Raw genomic sequence first — 10,395 nt, 5'->3', positions numbered from 1 at the left:
TCTTGTTTTGCGTCTCTTGTTATTTTTCATATGCATTTTTGAATTCATAGTGTCTAAACATGAAAAGTCTCTAAGTTTGGTGTCTTGTATATTTTTCTTTTCTTGAAAATTTTTTAAAAATAAGTCTTGGTATTCATCATGATCTTCAAAGTGTTCTTGGTGTTCATCTTGACATTCATAGTGTTCTTGCATGCATCATGTGTTTTGATTTATAATTTTTATGTTTTGAGTCATTTAGTTGTTTTTCTCTCTCATTAAAAATTCAAAAATAAAAAATATCTTTTCCTTATTTTCCTCATAAATTTCGAAATTTTTGGGTTGACTTAGTCAAAAAATTTTAAAACAAGTTGTTTCTTGTTAAGTCAAGTCAAGATTTCAATTTTAAAAATCTTATCTTTTCAAAACTTTTTCAAAAATCAAATCTTTTTCATTTTTCTTTTATATTTTCGAAAATTTTTAAAATTGATTTTCAAAATCTTTTTCTTAATTTTATTTCATAATTTTCGAAAACTTTACTAACAATTAATGTGATTGATTCAAAAATTTGAAGTTTGTTACTTTCTTGTTAAGAAAGGTTCAATCTTTAAATTTTAGAATCATATCTTTTAGTTTCTTGTTAGTCAAGTAATCAATTTTAATTTTAAAAATTAAATCTTTTTAAATTTCTTTTTCAAATCTTTTTCAACTAACTAATTGACTTTTTGTTTGTTTTACTATTTCTTATCTTTTTCAAAACCACCTAACTACTTTTCTTCTCTTAATTTTCGAAAATCACTAACCTTTTTTTTTTCAAAAATAATTTTCAAAATTCTATCCCTCTCATCTCTTTCTATTTATTTTATTTATTTACTAACACTTCTCTTCATCTTAAAATTCGAACCCTCTCTTCCTCTCTGTGTTCGAATTTTTCTCTTCTCCTTCTCCTATTCTTATCTTCTTCTACTCACATAAAGGAATCTCTATACTGTGACATAGAGGATTCCTCTTCTTTTCTGTTCTCTTCTTTTTCATATGAGCAGGAGCAAGGATAAGGACATTCTTGTTGAAGCATATCCTGAACCTGAAAGGACTATGAAGAAGAAGCTAAGAGAAGCTAAAGCACAACAATCCAGAGAAAACCTTACAGAGAATCTAGAAAAAGAAAGAGACATGGCCGAACCCAACAATAATGCAAGGAAGATGCTTGGTGACTTTACTGCACCAAATTCTAACTTACATGGAAGAAGCATCTCAATCCCTGCCATTGGAGAAAATAATTTTGACCTAAAGCCTCAATTAGTTTCTCTGATGCAACAGAATTGCAAGTTTCATGGACTTCCATAAGAAGATCCTTTTTAGTTCTTAACTGAATTCTTGCAGATCTATGATACTGTTAAGACCAATGGGGTTGATCCCGAGGTCTACAGGCTCATGCTTTTCCCTTTTGCTGTAAGAGACAGAGCTAGAATATGGTTGGACTCTCAACCTAAAGATAGCCTGAACTCTTGGGATAAGCTGGTCACGGCCTTCTTGGCCAAGTTCTTTCCTCCTCAAAAGCTGAGCAAGCTTAGAGTGGATGTTCAAACCTTCAGACAGAAAGATTGTGAATCCCTCTATGAAGCTTGGGAAAGATACAAGCAACTGACCAAAAAGTGTCCTTCTGACATGCTTTCAGAATGGACCATCCTGGATATATTCTATGATGGTCTGTCTAAATTGTCTAAGTTGTCATTGGACCATTCTGCAGGTGGATCTATTCACCTGAAGAAAATGCCTGTAGAAGCTCAGGAACTCATTGACATGGTTGTAAATAACCAGTTCATGTACACTTCTGAAAGGAATCCTGTGAATAATGGGACTCCTCAGAGGAAGGGAGTTCTTGAAATTGATGCTCTGAATGCCATATTGGCTCAGAAAAAAATGTTGACTCAGCAAGTCAACATGATTTCTCAGAGTCTGAATGGATTGCAAAATGCATCCAACAGTACTAAAAAGGCATCTTCTGAAGAAGAAGCCTCTGATCCTGAGAACCCTGCAATAGCAGAGGTGAATTACATGGGTGAAGCTTATGAAACACCTATAATCCCTCATGGAGAAATCACCCAAATTTCACATGGAAGGATCAACAAAATCCTCAACAAGGCTTTAATAATGGTGGAAGAAACAGGTTTAGCAATAGCAAGCCTTTTCCATCATCCTCTCAGCAACAGACAGAAAATTCTGAGCAGAGCCCCTCTAGCTTAGCAAACATAGTCTCTGATCTATCTAAGGCCACTCTAAGCTTCATGAATGAAACAAGGTCCTCCATTAGAAATCTGGAGGCGCAAGTGGGCTAGCTGAGTAAAAGAGTCACTGAAACTCCTCCTAGTACTCTCCCAAGAATACAGAATAGAACCCAAAAAGAGAGTGCAAGGCCATAACCTTACTTGGTGTGGCCGAATGCACAGAGGAGGAGGAGGACATGAATCCCAGTGAGGAAGACCTCGTGGGACGTTCTCTGGACAAAAAGGAGTTCCCAATTGAGGAACCTAAGGAATCTGAGGCTCACCTAGAGACCATAGAGATTCCATTGAACCTCCTTTTACCATTCATGAGCTCTGATGACTATTCATCTTCTGAAGAAGATGAAGGCATTGTTGAAGGGCAAGTTGCCCAGTATTTAGGAGCAATCATGAAGCTAAATGCCAAGCTATTTGGTAATGAGACTTGGGAGGATGAGCCTCCATTGCTCATTAATGAACTGAATACCTGGGTTCAGGACACTTTACCTCAAAAAAAAATAGGATCTTGGTAAATTCTTAATTCCCTGTACCATAGGCACTATGACCTTTGAGAAGGCTCTGTATGACCTAGGGTCAGGCATAAACTTAATGCCATTCTCTATAATGGAGAAACTAGGAATCTTTGAGGTACAGGCTATCAAATTCTCATTAGAGATGGCAGACAAATCCATGAAAAAGGCTTATGGACAGGTAGAGGACGTGCTAGTAAAGGTCAAAGGCCTTTACATCCCTGCTGATTTCATAATCCTAGACACTGGGAAGGATGAGGATGAGTCCATCATCCTTGGAAGACCCTTCCTAGCCACAACAAAAGCTGTGATTGATGTGGACAGAGGAGAGTTGATCCTTCAATTGAATAAGGACTACCTTGTGTTTAAAACTCAAGGATCTCCCTCTGTAACCATGGGGAGGAAGCAAGAACTCAATACAGAGTTAAACAAAGCCCCCACAGTCAAACTCCAAGTTTGGTGTTGGGAGGCCACAACCAAACTCTAAGTTTGGTGTTGAACCCCCACATCCATACTCTAAGTTTGGTGTTGGAAGGTCCCGACAATACTCTAAATATCTGTGAGGCTCCATGAGAGCCCACTGTCAAGCTATTGACATCAAAAAGGCGCTTATTGAGAGGCAACCCAATTTTATTCATCTATGTTATTTTCTTTTTTTTAGGTTAATGATCATGTGGAGTCACAAAAACAAATGCAAAAATTTAAGAAAAATAAAAAACAACATTAAAAACAGCACACCCTAGAGGAGAGACTTAAGGGTAGCAGAATGGGTGTTTAACGCCCAATCTGGCACCATTCTGGGTGTTAAACGCCAGAAACAAGCACCAGACTGGTGTTAAACGCCAAAAACAGGCTACAATCTGGCGTTAAATGCCAGAAACAGGTTGAAGCCTAGCATTTAACGCCAGGAAAGGAATAAAAGCTGGCGTTTAACGCCAGAAATAAGCAGTAATCTGGCGTTAAATGCTAGGATTGCACAGCAAGGGAGTTTTGTACACCTAATAGGAGCAGGGATGATAAATCCTTGATCCCTCAAGATCTGTGGACCCCACAGGATCCCCACCCACCCTCCCACAACACTCTTCCCCAAATACCCCTTACCAATCACCTCCATATCTCTTCCCCAAAAATCCCACCTACCTAACTTTCAAATTCAAACACTTTTCCCTCCCAAACCCAACCCTAATGACCGAATCCTAACCCTCCCCTCACCCCTATATAAACCCCTCACTACTCCTTCATATTCACACAATACGTACACCTTTCCACCATCTTGGCCGAATTCACTTCTCCCTCAATCTCTTCCATTTTTCTTCTGCTTCCCCTTCTTTCTTTCTTCTTTTGTTCGAGGATGAGCAACCTTTTTAAGTTTGGTGTGGTAAAAGCATTGCTTTTTGTTTTTTCATAACCATTTATGGCACCTAAGAACGGAGAAATCTCTAGAAAGAGGAAAGGGAAGGCAAAAGCTTCCACCTCCGAGTCATGAGAGATGGAGAGATTCATCTCAAAGGTCCATCAATACCACTTCTATGAAATTATGGCCAAGAAGAAAGTGATCCCTGAGGTCCCTTTCATGCTAAAAAAAATGAGTATCCGAAGATCCGACATGAGATCCGAAGAAGAGGTTGGGAAGTTCTTACCAATCCCATTCAACAAGTCGAAATCTTAATAGTTCAAGAGTTCTATGCCAATGCATGCATCACTAGGAACCATGATCAAAGTATGAACCCAAATCCAAAGAATTGGCTTACAATGGTTCGGGGAAAATACTTAGATTTTAGTCCAGAAAATGTAAGGTTGGTGTTCCACTTGCCAATTATGCAAGAAAACGCACGCCCCTACACTAGAAGGGTCAACTTTGATCAAAGGTTGGACCAAGTCCTCATGGACATAGGTGCGGAAGGAGCTCAATGGAAAAGAGACTCAAGAGGCAATTCGGTTCAATTAAGAAGACCGGACCTTAAGCCTGTGGCTAGAGGATGGTTGGAGTTCATCCAACGCTCCATCATTCCCACTAGCAATCGATCTGAAGTAACTGTGGATCGGGCCATCATGATCCATAGTATCATGATTGGGGAGGAAGTGGAAGTTCATGAGATTAGCCTTGGCAAGGTTAGCCTTTCCTCATCTTATTTGTTATCTATGCAAATTGGCTGACATAGAAGGAGACATCATCATTGAAGAGGACAAGCCCATCACTAAGAAAAGGATGGAGCAAACAAGAGAGCCCATTCATGGATCTCAACAAGAGCATGAGGAAGATCCTCATCAAGAAATCCCTGAGATGCCTCAAGGGATGCAATTTCCTTCACACAACTATTGGGAATAACTCAACACCTCCTTGGAAGGCTTGAGTTACAACATGGACCAACTAAGGGTGGAGCACCAAGAGCACTCCATCATTCTCCATGAGATTAGAGAAGATCAAAGAGCTATGAGGGAGGAGCAACAGAGGCAAGGAAGAGACATAGAGGAGCTTAGGCGTTCCATTGGTTCTTCAAGAGGAAGACGCCACCCTCACTAAGGTGGACTCATTCCTTAATCTCCTTGTCTATCTATTTTTCTATTTTCGGTTTTTATGCTTATTGTGTCATCTATGTTTGTGTATTCATTACATGATCATTAGTGTCTAGTATCTATGACTTAAAGCTATGAATAACTCCATGAATCCTTCACATCTCTTAAATGAAAAATGTGCTTAATTACAAAAAAACAAGAAGTACTTGGATTTCAAATTTTATCTTGAAATTAGTTTAATTATTTTGATGTGGTGGCAATACTTTTTGTTTTCTGAATGAATGCTTGAACAGTGCATATTTTTTATCTTGTTGTTTATGAATGTTGAAATTGTTGGCTCTTGAAAGAATGATGAACAAAGAGAAATGTTGTTGATACTCTGAAAAATCATGAAATTGATTCTTGAAGAAAGAAAAAGCAGTGAAAAAAAAAGAAAGAAAAAGAAAAAGCAAGCAGAAAAAGCCAATAGCCCTTAAAACCAAAAGGCAAGGGTAAAAAGGATACAAGGCTTTGAGCATTAATGGATAGGAGGGCCCAAGGAAATAAAATCCAGGCCTAAGCAACTAAATCAAGTTGTCCCTAACCATGTGTTTGTGTCATGAAGGTCCAAGTGAAAAGCTTGAGACTGAGTGGTTAAAGTCGTGATCCAAAGCAAAAGAGTGTGCTTAAGAACTCTGGACACCTCTAACTGGGGACTTTAGCAAAGCTGACTCACAATCTGAAAAGCTTCACCCAGTTATGTATCTATGGCATTTATGTATCCGATGGTAATACTGGAAAACAAAGTGCTTAGGGCCACGGCCAAGACTCATAAAGTAGCTGTGTTCAAGAATCAACATACTGAACTACGAGAATCAGTAACACTGTCAAAAATTCTGAGTTCCTATAGACCCCAATCATTCTGAATTTCAAAGGAAAAAGTGAGATGCCAAAACTATTCAGAAGCAAAAAGCTACTAGTCCCGCTCATCTAATTGGGACTAAGTTTCAGTGATATTGTGGGATTCATTGTAAATTCTCTTCTTTTTATCCTATTTTATTTTCAATTTCTTGGGGACAAGCAACAATTTAAGTTTAGTGTTGTGATGAGCGGATAATTTATATGCTTTTTGGACTTTATTCAGTTTTTTGTATATTTTTTTGTGATTTCAGTTATTTTTTGGCTAAAATTGAGGGAACTGAGCAAAAATCGGATTCAAAGGCTGACAAAGGACTACTGATGCTGTTGGATTCTCACCTCCCTGCACTCAAAATGGAATTTTTGGAGCTACAAAAATCCAAATGGCGCGCTCTTAATTGCGTTGGAAAGCAGACATCCAGGGCTTTCCAGTAATAGATAATAGTTCATACTTTGCTTGAGTTTAGACGATGCAAACTGGCGTTTAACGCCAGCTTTCTGCCCTATTCTGGCGTTAAACGCCATAAATAAGTTGCAAAGCAGAATCAAACGCCAGAAATAAGTTACAAACTGGCGTTCAACTCCAAGGAAGACCTCTACATGTGAAAGCTTCAATGCTCAGCCCAAGCACACACCAAGTGGGCCCGGAAGTGGATTTCTGCATCATTTACTCATTTCTGTAACCCTAGTGACTAGTCTAGTATAAATAGGACTTTTTACTATTATATTTTAATCTTGGTATCTATCTTTGATCAGTTTATGTGATCTTAGACATTGGAGGCTGGCCTCACGGCCATGCCTGGACCTTTATCACTTATGTATTTTCAACGGTGGAGTTTCTACACACCATAGATTAAGGGTGTGGAGCTCTGCTGTTCTTCGAGTATTAATGCAATTACTAATGTTTTCTATTCAATTCATGCTTATTCTTATTCTAAGATATTCATTTGCACTTCAACCTGATGAATGTGATGATCCATGACACTCATCACCATTATCACTTATGAACGCGTGCCTGACAAACACTTCCGTTCTACCTGCGAAAGCTAGAGTGTGTATCTCTTGGATTCCTGGTCCACGATGCATGGTTGCCTCTCCTGACAACAGAGCCTTCCATTTCGTGAGATCAGAGTCTTCGTGGTATAAGCTAGAATCCATTGGCAGCATTCTTGAGATCCAGAAAGTCTAAACCTTGTCTGTGGTATTCAGAGTAGGATTTGGGATGGGATGATTGTGACGAGCTTTAAACTCGTGACTGTAGGGCATGGTGACAGACGCAAAAGGATAGTAAATCCTATTCCTACACGATTGAGAACCAACAGTTGAGTAGCCATGCGGAAAATCGTAGAGGACCATTTTCACTGAGAGGACAAGAAGTAGCCATTGACAATGGTGACACCCAACATACAGCTTGTCATGGAAAGGAGTATAAAGGATTGGATGAAGGCAGTAGAAAAGAAGAGATTCAAGAGGGATAAAGCATCTCCATACACTTATTTGAAATTTCCACCAATGAATTACATAAGTATCTCTATCTTTATTTTATGTTTTATTTATCTTTTAACTTATTAAAACTCCATAACCTTTTGAATCCGCCTGACTGAGATTTACAAGGTGACCATAACTTGCTTCAAGCCGACAATCTCCGTGGGATCGACCCTTACTCACGTAAGGTTTATTACCTGGACGACCCAGTGCACTTGCTGGTTAGTTGTGCGAAGTTGTGAAAAAGAGTGATATTACAATTGTGCGTACCAAGTTGTTGGCGCTATTAAGATCACAATTTCATGCACCAACGACGCATTCTATGTTCAATATTCCTATTGAGCTGACGGAAGACACCGTTTTTTGGATTAAGAAGGATAGTCCCAAAGCTGAGGTTGTCTGATTGGCCGATTTGATTATTTTGGATGAGGCACCAATGACTAACAAATTAGTATTTGAAGTGCTCGATAGGACGTTGCTTGATATAACGGTTTCGGTCTCTGATAGGAATAAAGATTTACCTTTCGGTGGGAAGGTGGTCGTTCTCGGTGGTGATTTCAGGCAGGTCTTGCCAGTTATTCCAAAAGGTTCTCGTGTTAAGATTGTGATGGCGTCCATAAATTCTTCTGTCCTCTGGAAATACTGTGAAGTTTTGCGATTGTCAAAAAATATGAGGTTAGCAAGTGGATTGGAACAATCAACTGATCAGGAGTTAAGGTCATTTTCAGATTGGATACTTCAAATCGGTGAAGGTCGATGTGGAACAGTGGTCAATGATAAACTTTTTGTTGATATTTCTTCTGATCTAATCATTCCTGTCTTGGAAAATCTTGTGGAAGATATTGTAAATACAATCTATCCGAATTTGGTTCAGAATTTTTGTGATCCAAGTTTTTTCCAGGATAGGGCAATGTTGGCTCCGACTATCGACAATGTTGAAGAGATAAACAATTATATAGTTGACTTGTTGCCCGATGAGGAGAAAAATTATCTTAGTGCTGATTCAATATGTGGTAGTGATGCCTATTATGACATTGATGTTGATTGGATAAATGTTGAATTCTTGAATCAGATTAGGTGTTCTGGTCTACCTAGTCATTCGTTTAAGTTGAAAATAGGCGTGCCTATTATTTTGTTGAGGAATATTGATCCGACTGGGGGTTTGTGTAATGGAACTCGAGTTGTTGTGCGAGATCTAGGGACAAATGTGATCGGTGCGGATATTATTTCTGGTAGCAATGTTGGGGATAAAGTTTTTATCACCAGAATGAATATGATTCCCAGTGATATGGTTATACCGTTTAAATTCCAACACCGTCAATTCCCGGTCACTCTATCGTTTACGATGACAATCAACAAAAGCCAGGGTCAGACATTATCAACAGTTGGTTTGTTCTTGCGTCGTCCTGTGTTTTGTCACGGTCAACTTTATGTAGCTCTTTTCCGAGTTAGGAATAGAAATGGTCTTAAGATTTTACTTTGTGATGAAGGATTAATTGATCCTACCAGGACTGAAAATATTGTATTTAAGGAAGTTTTTGATAAGATATAATGTAGTTTCTTGTTATATCTTCCAATCTTATCTGTGTAATTTATAGTTTTGGTTTGGTCTATGTTTTCTTTAGAGAGAGACATTTTCTTTTGGGTATGTCTAAAATCGTCTCAACCATTTTCTGTCCATTAGATGCACTATCTTTTATGAACCATTAGATTCTATTAAATGAAAATCAAAGGATGTTATGAAAGAAGAGTATTCATACGCTTTATAAATATAGAATATATTAGTATATATTAGCATACGCGTGGTTTCATCTCCAATGTGGAGAGCTCTCCGCGTTTCAGGCTCGCAGACATCCAAGCTGGATGTTCTTCTCTAGCGTGGCTTCTTCTCAGGAAGGGTACATGTGCTCCTCTCTGCTTTCGCCGTCACATGTCTTTTGTCGCGATTCCTTCATGCAATCTCCCTTTTTCGCGGAATTAGTTGATCAGGTAATCATCAAATCGGACCCTAGCCCCTTTGTCTTCATCTCCTAATTTGCTTTCCTCTGCCCTACCAAACGTTGTCTACAGCCTCTGTTTCTTGAGATTTTGGTTCCCCATCATTCATTGCAGGTTAGGGATTTTCCCATAGAGTCTCAAATTAAAGATCTGCAATCAATCAATCAGGTACACTCTTCTGGTCCCTTTAGTTCCAAACCTATTTTCCTCTTCATCGTTTTTCTTTTTCTTCATTGTGTATATCCTTGTGATCAAATTTTGTATTTGTTACACTGTTAATCCAGGTTTTACTGCCTAGGGTTTGTGAATCTGCTAATTTACGAATTGTCTATCTGGCTTCGTATGTTTCTGGGTTCATGTTCTTTTTTACATTCTTTGGAAGTTGCTGTTAATTTGAATATAGTCTATGAATTGGATTCATCTTCCTCATCTTGTTGTTTGCAATTTGGTGTTAATTTGATTATCATTTCTTCTTTTGCTAGCTGTTGAATTTTTTGTTGTATGTGGCTTGTTTATTTTATCAATTTTTTGGATTTTATAATGATTACAAAGATGAAATTTCTACTTATGTTTTCTTATATTTATGGATCATGGTTTGGTTTTGTGAATCATTGTCTAGGTATGGGATTTCTACCTAATATACTTCCTCAGTGGTGATGTGATTAGCAAAATTTTTCCAACAAAGTGAGTTTTTAGATCCACCCTCTCTTATTCGAGTTTTGCATTCC

At 38.3% G+C, this 10,395-nt stretch overlaps 1 protein-coding gene and 1 non-coding gene across 2 annotated transcripts; one reads left to right on the top strand and one right to left on the bottom strand.

Annotated features, from left to right (window-relative positions):
• Window positions 1-1,542: 1,542 nt before the first annotated feature.
• LOC112798666 (small nucleolar RNA R71) lies at window positions 1,543-1,650 on the bottom strand. The gene has a single exon (XR_003200267.1). It is a non-coding gene; the product is annotated as a small nucleolar RNA R71 (small nucleolar RNA).
• A 6,455-nt stretch (window positions 1,651-8,105) lies between these two features.
• On the top strand, window positions 8,106-9,221 carry LOC112794953 (uncharacterized). The gene has a single exon (XM_025836911.1). It carries the CDS (start codon window positions 8,106-8,108, stop codon window positions 9,219-9,221), a length of 1,116 nt encoding a protein of 371 aa, XP_025692696.1.
• Window positions 9,222-10,395: the final 1,174 nt, after the last annotated feature.

The sequence above is a fragment of the Arachis hypogaea genome, chromosome 4 (genome assembly GCF_003086295.3).
Source record: "Arachis hypogaea cultivar Tifrunner chromosome 4, arahy.Tifrunner.gnm2.J5K5, whole genome shotgun sequence".
NCBI lineage: Eukaryota > Viridiplantae > Streptophyta > Magnoliopsida > Fabales > Fabaceae > Arachis > Arachis hypogaea.
The sequence above is the reverse complement of the archived record's forward strand: the minus strand, read 5'-3'. Positions and strand labels throughout refer to the sequence as shown.